Below are 15,709 nucleotides of genomic sequence, written 5' to 3'. Positions count from 1 at the left end.
ATGAGGTCTATAGGTGGACGCCTTTTCGAGATATCGTCATTAGGGTGGGCAGGGGTGACTCTAGAATGTGTTTGTACGATATGGGTATCAAACGAAAGGTGTTACTGAGCATTTTAAGAGGGAGTGGGCATTAGGTCTATAGGTGGACGCCTTTTCGAGAAATCGCCATTAGGGTGGGCCAGGGGTGACTTTAGAATGTTTGTACGATATGGGTATCAAACGAAAGGTGTACTGAGCATTTTAAGAGGGAGTGGGCATTAGGTCTATAGGTGGACGCCTTTTCGAGATATCGCCATTAGGGTGGGCCAGAGGTGACTCTAGAATGTGTTTGTACGATATGGGTATCAAATGAAAGGTGGTAATGAGTATTTTAAAAGGGAGTAATCCTTAGTTCAATAGGTGGTCGCCTTTTCGAGATATCGCCATAAAGGTGGACCAAGGGTGACTCTAGAATGTTTGTACGATATGGGTATCAAACGAAAGGTGTTACTGAGCATTTCAAGAGAGAGTGGGCATTAGGTCTATAGGTGGACGCCTTTTCGAGATATCGCCATTAAGGTGGGCCAGGGGTGACTCTAGAATGTTTGTACGATATGGGTATGAAACGAAAGGTGTTACTGAGCATTTTAAGAGGGAGTGGACATTAGGTCTATAGGTGGACGCCTTTTCGAGATATCGCCATTAGGGTGGGCCAGGGGTGACTCTAGAATGTTTGTACGATATGGGTATCAAACGAAAGGTGTTACTGAGCATTTTAAGAGGGAGTGGACATTAGGTCTATAGGTGGACGCCTTTTCGAGATACCGCCATTAGGGTGGGCCAGGGGTGACTCTAGAATGTTTGTACGATATGGGTATCAAACGAAAGGTGTTACTGAGCATTTTAATAGGGAGTGGGCATTAGGTCTATAGGTGGACGCCTTTTCGAGATATCGCTATTAGGGTGGGCCAGGGGTGACTCTAGAATGTTTGTACGATATGGGTATCAAACGAAAGGTGTTACTGAGCATTTTAATAGGGGGTGGGCATTAGGTCTATAGGTGGACGCCTTTTCGAGATATCGCCATTAGGGTGGGCCAGGGGTGACTCTAGAATGTGTTAGTACGATATGGATATCAAATTAAAGGTATTAATGAGGGTTTTAAAAGCGAGTGGCCCTTAGATGTATATGTGAAGGCGTTCTCGGGATATCGACCAAAATGTGGACCAGGTGATCCAGAAAATCATCTGTCGGGTACTGCTAATTTATTTATATATGGAATACCACTAACAGTATTCCTGCCAAGATTCCAAGGGCTGTTGATTTCGCCTTGTAGAACTTTTCATTTTCTTCTACTTAATATGGTAGGTGTCACACCCATTTTACAAAGTTTTTTCCAAAGTTATATTTTGCGTCAATAAACCAATCCAGTTACAATGTCTCATCCCTTTTTTCGTATTTGGTATAGAATTATGGCATTTTTTTATTTTTCGTAATTTTCGATATCGATAAAGTGGGCCTGGTTATGGTCGGATTTCGGCCATTTTTTATATCGAGATAAAGTGAGTTCAGATAAGTACGTGTGCTAAGTTTAGTAAAGATATATCGATTTTTGCTCAAGTTATTGTGTTAACGGCCGAGCGGAAGGACAGACGTTGGACTGTGTATAAAAACTGGGCGTGGCTTCAACCGATTTCGCCCTTTTTCACAGAAAACAGTTACCGTCCTAGGAGCCAAGCCTCTACCAAATTTCACAAGGATTGGTTAATTTTTGTTCGACTTATGGCATTAAAAGCATCCTAGACAAATTAAATGAAAAAGGGCGGAGCCACGCCCATTTTGAAATTTTCTTTTATTTTTGTAATTTGTTGTACCACATCATTACTGGAGTTGAATGTTGGCATAATTTACTTATATGCTGTAAAGATATTAACTCTTCTTTTAAAATTTGAATTAAAAAAAATTTTTTTTTAAAAAGTGGGCGTGGTCGGTCTCCGATTTTGCTAATTTTTATTAAGCAGACATAAAGTAATAAGGGTAATGTTCCTGCCAAATTTCATCATGATATCTTTAACGACTGCCAAATTACAGCTTGCAAAACTTCTAAATTACCTTCATTTAAAAGTGGGCGGTGCCACGCCCAATGGCCAAAATTTTACTAGTTTTCTATTCTGCGTCATAAGCTCAACTCATCTACCAAGTTTCATCGCTTAATGCGTATTTGGTAATGAATTATCGCACTTTTTTGATTTTTCGAAATTTTCGATATCTTAAAATTGGGCGTGGTTATTGTCCGATATCGTTCATTTTAAATAGCGATCTGAGATGAGCGCCCAGGAACATATATACCAAATTTCATGAAGATACCTCAAAATTTACTCAAGTTATCGTGTTAAAGGACAGACGGACGGACGGACGGACGACTGTGTATAAAAACTGGGCGTGGCATCAACCGATTTCGCCCATTTTCACAGAAAACAGTTAACGTCGTAAAATCTACTCCCCTACCAAATTTCAAAAGGATTGGTTAATTTTTGTTCGACTTATGGCGTTAAAAGTATCCTAGACAAATTAAATGAAAAAGGGCGGAGCCACGCCCATTTTGAAATTTTCTTTTATTTTTGTATTTTGTTGCACCATATCATTACTGGAGTTGAATGTTGACAGAATTTACTTATATACTGTAAAGATATTAAATTTTTTGTAAAAATTTTACTTTAAAAAAAATTTTTTTTAAAAGTGGGCGTGGTCCTTCCCCGATTTTGCTAATTTTTATTAAGCGTACATATAGTAATAGTAGTAACGTTCCTGACAAATTTCATCATGATATCTTCAACGACTGCCAAATTACACCTTGCAAAATTTTAAATTACCTTCTTTTAAAAGTGGGCGGTGCCACGCCCATTGTCCAAAATTTTACTAATCTTCTATTCTGCGTCATAAATTCAACTCATCTACCAAGTTTCGTCGCTTTATCGGTCTTTTGTAATGAATTATCGCACTTTTTCGGTTTTTTCGAAATTTTCTATATCGAAAAAGTGGGCGTGATTATAGTCCGATATCGTTCATTTTAAATAGCGATCTGAGATGAGTGCTCAGGAACCTACATACCAAATTTCATCAAGATACCTCAAAATTTACTCAAGTTATCTTGTTAACGGACGGACGGACGGACGGACGTACGGACGGACGGACGGACGGACGGACGGACGGACGGACGGACGGACGGACGGACATGGCTCAATCAAATTTTTTTTCGATCCTGATTATTTTGATATATGGAAGTCTATATCTATCTCGATTCCTTTATATATGTACAACCAACCGTTATCCAATCAAACTTAATATACTCTGTGAGCTCTGCTCAACTGAGTATAATAAAAAACAAAATAGCACCACCACACAAAAAGAAGTACAACAAATGACTACAGATGGCGCACGTGCTGGTGGCTTTATTGGCTCTAGTAAAATGACAACGCGCACTTGTAGTCGCTGCAATCGTGGTATACGCCATTCATCATCATGTTCCTCAGCTTCGGGTGGTGGTGCTGGTGCTGGCGGCGGCGGCGGCTTGGGAAGTGGTAGTGGCATGACTATGGAAGAGTTGCGCGCCGTCAATCGTTATGCTGAGAGTACAAAGAGTCTTTCCTATTTGCCACAGGTGAGGGACGATTTCTTGCTTGCTTCACGGATTTCGGTATAAATAATACCTACATACATTTATATGTATATTGTACTGCTACTACATGCATATGTACGAACAAATAATGAGTTAATCCACATTTTTTTTTATTTAGATGTATTTATTTAGTTTTTTTTTTCAAAATTTCTGATTTCAATATTTGTTGTAAACTCACATGCATTTGTATTATTAAAATACGAATTAATTAATATTTTGCATTGTTTTTTTAGTTTTAACTTTATTCCTTTCCACTTCACTTCATTTTCTGCTTTACACAAAAATATTCCATACAGTAAACTATTTAAATAAATTAATTCAAAATTTGTTTAGCTTATTTACACATTTATAGGTTAGAATTTGCTAAGGAAGCTCAAAGGTTTAAAACTAATCGAATATTTAATACTTAACTTAAGAAAATTCAAAAAGCTTATACCGAAGTATTTTTAAGTAGTTTTTTTTGTTTGTGTACCAACATAGGCCTGCGTTGTTAATCGAAAAATAGGTTATGTATGTGCTTAAATTATAGGTTAGGTTCGTGTGTAGCGTGGAAAAAGAAAGGCGATGCTATCGTTTAGCGCTTATTATTTAGCTTAACAGCATACAGAATAGTATTAACTAAAAAAAGTAAAGCTTAAAATAACATTGGATTGGATTTATCAAAAAAGATAGGCACGTTCGCCATGCTTTCAAGCTATCAGTTATAGATTGTGCTGCCCTGTTACTTTTAGTTCTAACAGGTTATCGATAATGACGATAGTGTCGCGATATTAACGTCAATAGTTTTAACTTATCTCTATCATAAAGTAATTTGTACATCATACCTTAAAAATGTTTAAATATGCAGGTAAGAAATATCGTTTATATTATGGATAATAGACTGGGTCGATTTATTAACCGATATCGCGCCATCGATTTTCCGATTGGGTTTGGGCTTAGGAAAAAAATGTTCCCCTACGCAAACCAAAAAAAAAAATAAATTTCGAGCCTGCGAAAGGAAAAAATGGCGAATGGGTAAATTTTTTGACCCAAACACTCCCCAAAACCCAAAAAATATTTTTTTTTTCATAAAACTGCTACCGCCAACGTTTTTACAACAGTTTTTTGAACAAATTTTTTTGGGGAGTGTTTTGGTCGCAGGCTCGAAAATTATTTTTTTGGGTATGCGTAGTGGAACTTTTTTTTCCTGAGCCCAAATCTTATCGAAAAATCGATGGCGCGATATCGGTTAACTTTCGTCCATACAATTCGACCCAGGTTAATGGATAATCATTTATATCGATAGTCATCACAGTCGAGAGCCATTGATAGTTCGCCATTACAAACTTTTTAAATAAGACGAGAAAATATAGTTCTTATCGGAAATGCGCTAAGGCTTGAAATATTACACTGAATTTGGGTACTGAACAAAAATGGACCTTTGCCATCGATAGAGATGGTTCGAATTATCCCGCTAGAGAATTGCTTAAAGGTCTCTTGACACATCCCATCAAGGCTATTTTTAAGTTAGTACCATGTACACCAACATCCCGCTACTATCTCTAAAGGATGCTCTGAGAAATTAATTCGAATTTAACTTTAATTTGTATCAAGTCTTCTTATTTTTTTTTTTTGTTTTAAAAAATATAAGTCTAGACATTTCCATTTATTCTTCTATATCACTACAATCACGTTGCACTTTTCTAACATAGCTGAGATACTGTCGGTATGTTTTTAAACTAAAGCATGCTTTTCAAACAATATAAACTCATGCTCATATTAATAGGTATACAATTAAAGATGATTTACTTTTATGCATTTTTTTTACTCATTCTGTCTGAGGAAATTGAGAAAAGAAAGAATAAAATGTAAACAAAAAATGTTTCCGCAGTTGAACGATGAATCATCCTTTAGTGAGCTTTTTTTTTAAAGGTTTATTTAAAAATAAGCGCAATATATGGAAAAAATTTAACATCTACAAAATTTACGCAAAGTTTAAAAAATTAAGCAAGCTTTGCAAAAAATTGTCATTTGAAAAATTTTCGACGGAGATTCTAGTTAAATTTTGAATATGCAGTTTTGTGAAATAAATTTATCAAACTTCCTGAAAAAGACCTGAAAGTCCCGAAACGCGTAGTTGGGAAAAATAAAATTTTAACTTTGCCATCTCTTTTCTGGGCCGTAACGCTCCATTCTATCAAAATGTAATTGATATTTTGCCTCACGAAAAAAAAATGAAAAACTGAATTAAGCATGAAAACAAATACCAGCAGGATGGCCTAGTGGTTAAAGGCTACTGCAGTTTCACCATGTGATTCACGGTTCGAATCCCGGTGAAACCTTTGATAACATTACAAAATTGCCTGATCATGATTACGTTGGCGGTTTTCGAAATGGGTCCACCGCAATATGCCAGTAAATGTTTCTTTCTTTTCAGTTTCTCTTAGAAAACATAATAATTGAAATTCAATTATTATAAGCCGGTGTTAAGCTCATGAATTCTTAAAATTTAATTTTTTTTCTTTAATTAATCCGTTTTTAATATTGTACGAATTAATATGAGCAGAAGTGTAGTAAAGAGCATTCAAATACAAAAAAATTATGAAAAATTTGTTTTCTTACAAAAAAATTTAGAAAACGAAAATTTTCCACGTTTTATGAATTAAAAATAATTTCTCCATGTAGTTTTGCCAGAAAAAAATATTTTTTTTTCACATTTACCTGCTCGTCCTAGAGTTTTGTTTTCATAAGTTAGACGTGTGAAATATAAAAAAAAGACACTCTTTGAATTTAGGTAATTTTTATTTTGTTTCTAAATAACTTTAATTACATTACATTTATGTATTATTTTATAAATATTATTTTATTAAATAAGTTATTGTCAGTACATCTATGCATACATACCAACTTCGACAAATTCAGTTTTTAAATGGGATTTTATTCAGTTATAAATATTTATCAGACGCAATCGACCATGTATATACAGTAGTGGTCACATTAAGCGCCCGGTTTTTTACACTTAATCTAATTCCGTTATTTTTATTAAAAAACTATCTTTTCATTCAGTAACAAATAATTAAAAGTTTTAAGTCTCGCACAAAATTAAAACAATTATCATCAAAATTAAAAAAGAAAAACTTTTTAAATTAAAAAAAAACTGTACAGTAATAATTAGCGTTTTAATAGCAGCACTTCAATAAACAAAAATCTAATGGGCACACATTTTTTTATTAAATGTCAATTACTTTTTTATTGAATTTTGTGCACAAATATTTCATGAAAATTTTATAATAAACAAAAAAATCATACTTTTATATAATTTTTTATTGTATAGCCACATTACAAATAAGTAAAACTCGGATGTCAAAAATAGGATTTTTGTCTGTATGCATACAGCATACTATCTCCTTCTACTCTTAATTGTAAACAAAATGCACAAAAAATGATGTAGAACTGGAATGGGAAAAAACAAAATTTTGCAGATGCCGTTCGGAGTCAGCCTAAAACATGTAGGTCCCGTATCGCTAATTTGTAGGAAAATTGAAACGGAGCACTACGCAAATTCAAACAGAAGCGCGGCCTGAATCTCTTTGGAGGTATATCGCGTCGTGTATTTATCTTTTAGATATACACGATTACAGTGTTCGTTTAGCTCGAATACCACAGAAATCTAGACATGTGTTTCGGCGTGCTGAGCCTCAAAGTTCGCTAATCTAAATGAAAGGCTAAATCTAATGAAAAGTAAAAAAGGAAGAAATAATTATTTCGAAGGCTTGTTTCCCCATTAAGTTTATAATAATTATTTTTTAAAAACTTGACTTGCTTCTACATATACCAAATATTACATATTGTAACGAATTTAGTGCAATACCGCTTATTTCCAACCTTCTACTACCGTTCGTATCGCTAAACTGTTGAATAAATAGCTCTAATATTCAATAATGCAAAATGGCCTTTATTAAAGTACTTCGCAATAACACTGATACTTCACAATCAATTGCTTGCTTAAATCAAACTTATTAGTCGTGCCTCAGCTGGTGCTGGTTTTGTTTCCTCGTTGGCATATTTCTAGGCGCTTCTATTTCTAGAATTTACTCAGATATATGCATGTGTTTGTGTGTTTCTCTCCGCTGCTTGTATGTACATATGTGTAGACATAATAATTGTTTATGTGCATACAAGTCTCTGCTTAGTATCGGCTTAGAGATGATAGTATCTCTTAGTGTTGCTAATATTCGTCACAATATGTATTTTAGTTTTATAATACCTTAACTTGTCAACAATTATTTATTATTATTATTTGTATTTATTTGGTTTATAATATTTTCTTGCAGGTTTTAAAAATTTTCTCTTTTAGTTTTAAATCTTAAAATTAATAGTTCTGTAAATACACGTTTATTTTTATTTCTATGTTTGTTATGCTAAAAACGCAAAAGTTATTGTGTACTTTATTGTAAAGTTGTAATTGAATATTTAAAATATATATTTATTGGCCGCAAATTTTAATTAGTTAGTAAATTTATGTGTACACCTAAATATAAAACAAAAGTTTTCATACAATAAAAACTTTTTTATTATACATTTTTTTATAACTTTTGTATATACATATTTCTTTAAGTAATTTTCTTTATTTGCTAAGAGCTGAGCGTATATTCAATGCAACCATGTTATAAAAGTCACATTTTTGATATTATGTAATTTTTTTTATATTTTTTCAAGTCCCGTAATCGCATGGTGCCTTTCATAAATTAAAAAGTACGACCGACTCGGAAAAAATGTGTATTTCTCACAAAATCATTAAAAAAGGTTGTAAGATGATGAACGGATTATTTCCATCTCTTGTTTTTCACGCCATGTTGTGCTTTGTAACACTCGAATTGACGGTAGAAGTTTCAATCCGTTTGAAAGAAATTAAAAGGAGACAGGAGTTACCATATGATCCATCAAGCAAGAAAGATGATCATGTGAAAATCCAATGACGTCAAACTTGTAAAGTTGCTAATATCTCTAAAGTGACAAGACTTACTAATTGGACACTGCCTTCTGGCGTCACATGCTTATAATACCGTTGTGCATGGTCTTTGTTCGTGTCCTGCTCTCAAAGGGGGGGGGGGGGGGTCAAGGTCAAGGTCAAGGTTCCAGTGGGTCAGGTTCCAGTGACTAGGAGCGACAGAGCTCCCAAATTTGGAGGCAGCAGTTAAGTTAGGTCCTAGAAAACTTGCAGTATTTGCAAAGAGCACGGAGTTATTCTATAACATAAATCTGGGTTCCTAATTTGGGCTTTTCCGTTTGGTCGTTAAACACATTCTGGTAACACTATGGACACATTCAGTCTATGTAACGTCTTTATTGACCGTGCTTTGAACATTTAAAGTGCGATGACGGTGCCTGTTCGGGAATCTGGTGTAGTGTTAATTGTTGTCCATGTTTTTAAGATGTGCTCTACCTTGTACGATTTTTTTATTTAATTTACAATTAACTGTCTTTCAGCTCTTAGCTTATTACTTTAGCCATTAATTATAATTTTAATCTTATAGAAAATTTGTTTTGGTTTAAAATTTTATTGTTTAACTAAGTAGTTATATTAGTACTGCTACAAAATACGTAGTATATCTATGTACATATATACTGTTTTGATCAAATATTGGCTATAAGGCTAAAGACAGTTGTGAGAGGATATTTACTGAACGTGAATAGTGTCTCCATGAATATATTAGGCATAACGGAATTTAGTATAAACTCAAGAAGAAACCTCTGGGATCTCCCTTCTTTGACGATGTTTGTGATCTGGCTAAGTTGGAACCTAAGAAACTCCTGACGTTTGCTATATTGACCTGTTGGTTTGAGTAGGGGAGAGATCCACGTGGTATCACAATGGGACCTTTTTGGGCCTAAGTGCACAGGTGCTCGCACCGGTGGCCACTCTAACCTAACCTAACCATACACTCAAGCAAAACACTATCAGCCCAATTCTAAACGAAAATTCCGTGCGAGTTTTCTCCCTTCTCCCATTCCTCGTATTCTAAATAAAAATTCCTTGTGAGTTTTTTCACTTCTCCCTTTCCTCCTATTCTGAACAATGTTCGAAAAAGCGGAAACCGGTTATGGGAGAAAAGTAGGTATTATGAATGTGAGGGAGAGGGAGATTTCTCTGCCATTTCATAGGAGTTTTTTCACTTGTTAAATTAAAGGGAATGCATCAAAAAAGAAACACTTATTTGTACAAATTTGTGCTAAAAGATGTATTTATATTCTACCACAATATTCTCACTTCTAATACAACAACAACTACAACCACAATATTCTTTATTTTAAGTTGAAAAGTATATCATAAGCAACGGTAGAGCTCTTGGTATACAAATTTGATGCAGCCATCCAGAAATTGCGCAAGGATTTTTTAATAAGGCTTAAATAGATTTTGGCATATGATGAAGGACGAATTCAACTCAACTTGGCCGCCAGAAAATTCTTTGCTGAATGAAAGCAGGCAACTCCGGCAGATTTGTGTTATGCGGCCTTCTTCTTCTTATGTTCCGCTGTTGATGTTGCTGTGGCACCAATTCATTACTCATTTCAGTGAATACCACATGAAATGCAATAAATACTGTGCAATGTTTATATTTTATTTCTTAATTTCCAACAAATTTGCAACAATAATTACACTTTTCAATTTTTTAAACAAAATAAGAAATGTGCAACGAAATTTCAATTGACAAAACAGCTGACTTCGAAAATTCGAAATTCCTATTCCCCAATTATTGTTCTCCCTAGGAGAACAGAATTGGAGGAATTTTTCCGCGGGAATAAAAAAATCCGCGAGAACAAAATTCCGCGAGAATATTTAGAATTGGTCTGTATATACTCGTTGCCAAGCAAAAAATACCATTGCGAAGCGAAGCTCGAAATCGTATTATTCGCTGAGCATCACTGAATAGAATTTCGCTTTCGAAGTGGCCCCGGACTGGCGCAAAAAAAAATTAACTTTGTGTTTGTTTTTTGAGAGAGCGTTGTATTACAAAATGTAAATCAATATCGAATTAGTCTCATAATAAATGCATCAAAGATTTGTAGGCTTTCACGAATGAATTTTGTTGAGCAAGTTTTCTACTTATTCTTGAATTATTAAGACAAAAATTGATTTAAAGATGCAAAAAGATTTTGAAGTACATAAGAAAGGAAATAGTTTATCTATAGAAAACTGTCGTGGCATGCCAAAACTTTCCACCATTCTGAAATTATTTGAAATCATCGTTACCAATCAGCTTATAATTTCAATTTCTACATAGACTAGCCGCCTGCCAACATGAATTTGAAGAATATAACAATTTTCAATATAAAAATTGTTCCTTAAATCTATAATCATTTCTTTTAAATACTACACACATTCAAGCCAGAACTCCTTTTTTAAAAAGTTACGTGTTTTAAATATATCATGCTTTTTAAAATGCTATTTTGTAAAGGAATGTACAAAAAACAAGCACACATTTTGATGGATGTGTTAAATTTGATTAATTTTCGAAATTTAAACACAAGATTGTTTAAAAAAAAAAAAAACAATATACAAAAAAATACCATAATAATAATATTTTGTATATATAATATTTTATCATACATTTCTTTTTTTTATTTAACTACTTTTATATACATACTTCTGTATCGAAATTCCTAATTTTTCAAAATGTATGGTTAAAGTAATATTTTTTTTATTTTGTATCAAAGCAAATATAATCAAAAAAGTACTTTTAGAAAATACTACTTTTGAATAATAGTACTTTTAGCAAATACTCTTTTGTACAAACTGAACAATTGCAAAGCATTGTATTTCTGCTGCTTGATTTGCATGAAGCAAAGCAATCCTTTTAACTTTTTTATTTGTGCGAAAATCTTATCTTACTTTATTGTGTTGAAAAACAAGAGGTACAAGGGAAAAATACTACTTTTTTAATAAATTGTTTTGAATATACTACTTTTTAGATAAACTAAAATAAGGAAGCACTGCTGCATATTATTTTTCATTTTTTTTAATAATTTAATTTCTAATAACACAGCACTAGCACTCCCACATGAACACACAAGCATTTCCTAAACGTGTCTAACGCCTAAAAAATAATTGGCAAGAAAAAAGCCGAAAAGTGGAACAGTATAAATAAAAGGTTTATAATGTTTTTTTTTTTTTTAATTTCTTTGTCAAACATCAAAACATAACAAAACTACCTTTTTCACTTATCACATAACTTCATTTTATGCTCATTCCATTATTTGTCCCGTATTTAATTAATTTTTATTGCTGTGCATAAAATTTTGCTTCATTTGTTTTTCTTTGCGAAGTTTTTTCTGAATGCAATGGCAACACTTTTTCTTTTCAAGCACTTATTACTTAAGGAAAAACAAATTTTTACAAGAAAAAGTTATAGAATACAACTACAAAAACAAACTAAGCTCGTAATTTTTCTTCTGCCAATTCCTCCTTTTTTCTCCCTCCCCCGGAAAAAATACCTTTGTATGTACTACAACGAAAATTACAACAACTACAACACCAATATAATAACAACAACTGTGATCTCACTGTCCATGTATCTTCGGAAATGAATTATATAATGTCATGCGCCCGATTTTGTTAAAAATGTATACAACAACAAAAATTGCACCAAAAAATATACCACTTGGGTGAAAAACAAAAAAAAATGTTAATTGTTTGAAAATTCAAGGTCCATGAACGTCAAACTGCACGCATGCGCACACGTTCCGAATGGTTTTTGGGTCCTAGGGATAGTGAATTGACACTAAATTTGCCCAACACATGCAGTAATTGTTGTTTGGCTGCTGTACAACAACAGCAGCAACAATACGATTACCAACAGCAACAACAATATTTGCAATTTCCATAGCACAGTTATCTGGGCGGTGGCAGTACGCGCGATATGCGCACACATCGTACGGCTGACGTCGATGATGATGATGAGAACAGTTTAGTGATTGGTGGCAGTGGTGGAGGAGGCGGTATTGGTGGTGCAGTTTATACGTATTATAAAAAACGGCTGCAACAACAACAAAGAAATGGTGCACGTCAGCTTTTGCAGGCTGAGCAAATGATGGATACAGATGATATAGGCGGCGATAATACGTATTGCGATTATGGTGCAACAAGGAAAAAGCAACGACAACAACAAAAATTTCTACAAGTTGAGACAGCCAATTTGCATTTAGGTCGAAGAATGCCAGCGTTGCATGCTGTGACGGCTGCTCAAAATGGCAGTGAGGGTCGGCGCATCTATTTGGATGTGAATACAGCAGCAGCAGCAGCACCAACAACAACAAATATCGGTAGCTATGTTACCTGTACTTCTACTACTACTTGTTCTACTACTAATTTTTCTACTACTACTACTTGTAAAAATAATAATGACCCAAAATGTTTAAACTATTATAATTATAAAGCGAATGATTTTAAAACAAGTAGTACTAGTACGATTATCACTACTACTACCTTTTCTACACCTTTTTCTACTACTATTTTTTCTGCTTTTTCACCTGCTATACAAAAAAATTCAATTTCAATTATTAGTAAATTTTCTTTTGATATTAGTAGTCACAAGTACAACTACAAACTTAATAGTAATAATAATAACAATAATATAAATAATATTATTAAAAAAGATTATTTTGTAAAGAATTTTATCAGCCAAAATAAACTAAAAATTAATAACACCAACTATATATTGCTAGCAAATAGCCAACAAACTAATGAACATTAGGATGGAGCGAAATTTACAAAATTGTCTGCTGCTTTATAAATTGAATTAATTGTGTAACTAAAACTGTACATACCAAGCGTTTTTAAAAAAATTCGAAGTTTCTAAGAATCTGTATGAAAATTTAGAATATTTTTAAAATTTTGTTCGAAGTTTAGAATTTTTTAGAAGTCGTGTTTGAAATTGGTTAGTCGCTGTATACACACGAATATGTTTGTTGCTGAAACTCGTACCTTTGTGAAGAGGTGCCGTGGCAAGCGGACGGACACCGAGTTTCTTGTGTTCGGCAACTTGATTTGTGCTGTTTTTCTTTCGTTTTAAAGCTCTTTTATTTGAATATTATTTTATTAGAATGAACTTTTTATCGATTTGATCACAGATATTTATAATTTTATTTGAAATTTCCAATATTTCAATATTAGTTTTTAAATTTTCAAAACTGGAAAAAAGTGTTTAGAAATTTAAACAAAATGTCAGATTGTTGCATGGAAAGAGTCGCCGTGTGTAAATAAGATACGCAACTCCAAAACATAAGTTGCCGATAATAAGCAACAAAGCTTTTTGTGTGTAAACAGCGACTTAAAGAACTCTTTGAATTTTTTCCAAAAGTAACGAATATAAATAAAGATAAAAAATAGTTTATTAGATTTGGTAATTTTGACTGCTATTTTCGAATTGGAATATATATATGTTCGTTGGCATAAAAAAGTATTTACTACAGCTTCTGAATTCTTTGTCGAAGCCGAAAAACTTTAACAATAACTCGATTCTCTTTTCTACGCAACGAGTTCAACCCCAAGCAAGCAAAATTTGTCTCGCCCCATCCAAATGAACAAAACCAAAACAACAACAAAAATGACAATTACATCAACTAAATAATTTATCTAACAATAAATGTTCACATTCAGCAACAACCACAACAACAAAACCAATAACCGCACATTATGATCTACTACTACACCATCGTAGTGATAATCATTATCATCATCACCACGATCATAAACACCATCATTGATTATCCTCCATGCCCTAGAAACAGTATTGCTGATTCCTCTTCTTCATATCCAATACAACGGTCACAGCCACATCAACATCATCATCCGCAACGCCGTTGCACAGCAAATCAGACAGCAACTCAAGAACGTAGCTATTCCTCTGTGCTGCTACCCAATCATTACCATTCAACCGATTCTGTGCCTTATTGTGATGTCGATTTGAATGTGGATATTGTTGAGGATGACGTGCAGACACCATCATCCCTGCCATCGCCATCTCCAGCACGCTTATACTTCAGTCCACGTAAGAAAATTGTCGCAACCACCAACAAAAGGCGTTATAAGTCCACGCTCGATCTTTATAAATCGACGTTTGATCATGATGATGATGACTTTGATGCTGAGTACAAAGGGCATCAAGATGCCAATGATAAGCATCAAGCTCACAATAGTGATTTCGAGCATAATTATTTTACATGCTGTACGCCATTACCTCGCAGCGAGTACTTGAATTTCAGCGACTTTGATGCCACTTCTCCACCACCGCATACCTCATCTATGCTTTGTGAAGCCTTCAATGATGATTCAGTAAGTTTTTTGAAATCAAGCACACTAATTGATAGTTCGGCAGCATCTTCTTCCGCAGCTCCTACTGCCAGCATTAAAACAGCTGCACCACTTAGCATGCCATTGGCTGCTGCCGAAGAAGTTGATTTCATACAAACATCACGTTATAGGCAAAGTACGCCACGCATTCATCGTCGTCAACATCAATTGGTACGTCGGCGTCAACGTTTAACTTCATCATCTTCCAATTCGACACAGTATCAGTCACTCAATTCGACGTCAGTTAGTAATGTTGGTGGTACGGCAGCGGCGGGCGGTGGTGGTGGTAGTGGTGGCAATGGCGTGGGGAACACCTTGCGTACTGAAAGTGGCGGCAATAATTTTGTTACAATCATTTTTAATGTTTTAGATTTTTTATTTTAATTTTTTATTTATAATTAATTATAATTTATCTTAATTTTTAAGTAGCGCTTTTTCTTGTGTTTGTATAAAATTTTAAAAATTTCTGTCATCCACTTACATGTGTATGTATTTTTGTTGTCATTAACGGTATTTATGTTTGTATTATTCAATATATGTACATTTATATCGATGTATTACAAGTGTTTAATTTATATTTTTATGATTATGTAGATATTTGTTTTTCTCATATTAACTTGTAACTACAAAGTTTGACTGGCATATTGAGGTTAGGTTCACAACAAATTAAAGTTATGTGCAGTCCAAACGTGCTATAAGTAATGCAATGTATCAGCATG

The 15,709-nt window shown here is 33.8% G+C and overlaps 1 protein-coding gene across 1 annotated transcript in view; it reads left to right on the top strand.

Annotated features, from left to right (window-relative positions):
• Positions 1 to 15,430, top strand: part of LOC137236069 (uncharacterized) — a 44,548-nt gene extending 29,118 nt beyond the window's left edge. The window contains 4 exon segments of the mRNA XM_067758765.1: positions 1,998 to 2,016; positions 3,353 to 3,640; positions 12,346 to 13,232; positions 14,423 to 15,430. Coding sequence (XP_067614866.1) covers positions 1,998 to 2,016; positions 3,353 to 3,640; positions 12,346 to 13,232; positions 14,423 to 15,374 — 2,146 coding nt within the window. The 3' untranslated portion in view covers positions 15,375 to 15,430.
• The last annotated feature ends 279 nt before the right edge of the window (positions 15,431 to 15,709 follow it).

Source organism: Eurosta solidaginis, unplaced genomic scaffold (genome assembly GCF_040869045.1).
Source record: "Eurosta solidaginis isolate ZX-2024a unplaced genomic scaffold, ASM4086904v1 ctg00001308.1, whole genome shotgun sequence".
Taxonomy (NCBI): Eukaryota; Metazoa; Arthropoda; class Insecta; order Diptera; family Tephritidae; genus Eurosta; species Eurosta solidaginis.
The sequence above is the reverse complement of the archived record's forward strand: the minus strand, read 5'-3'. Positions and strand labels throughout refer to the sequence as shown.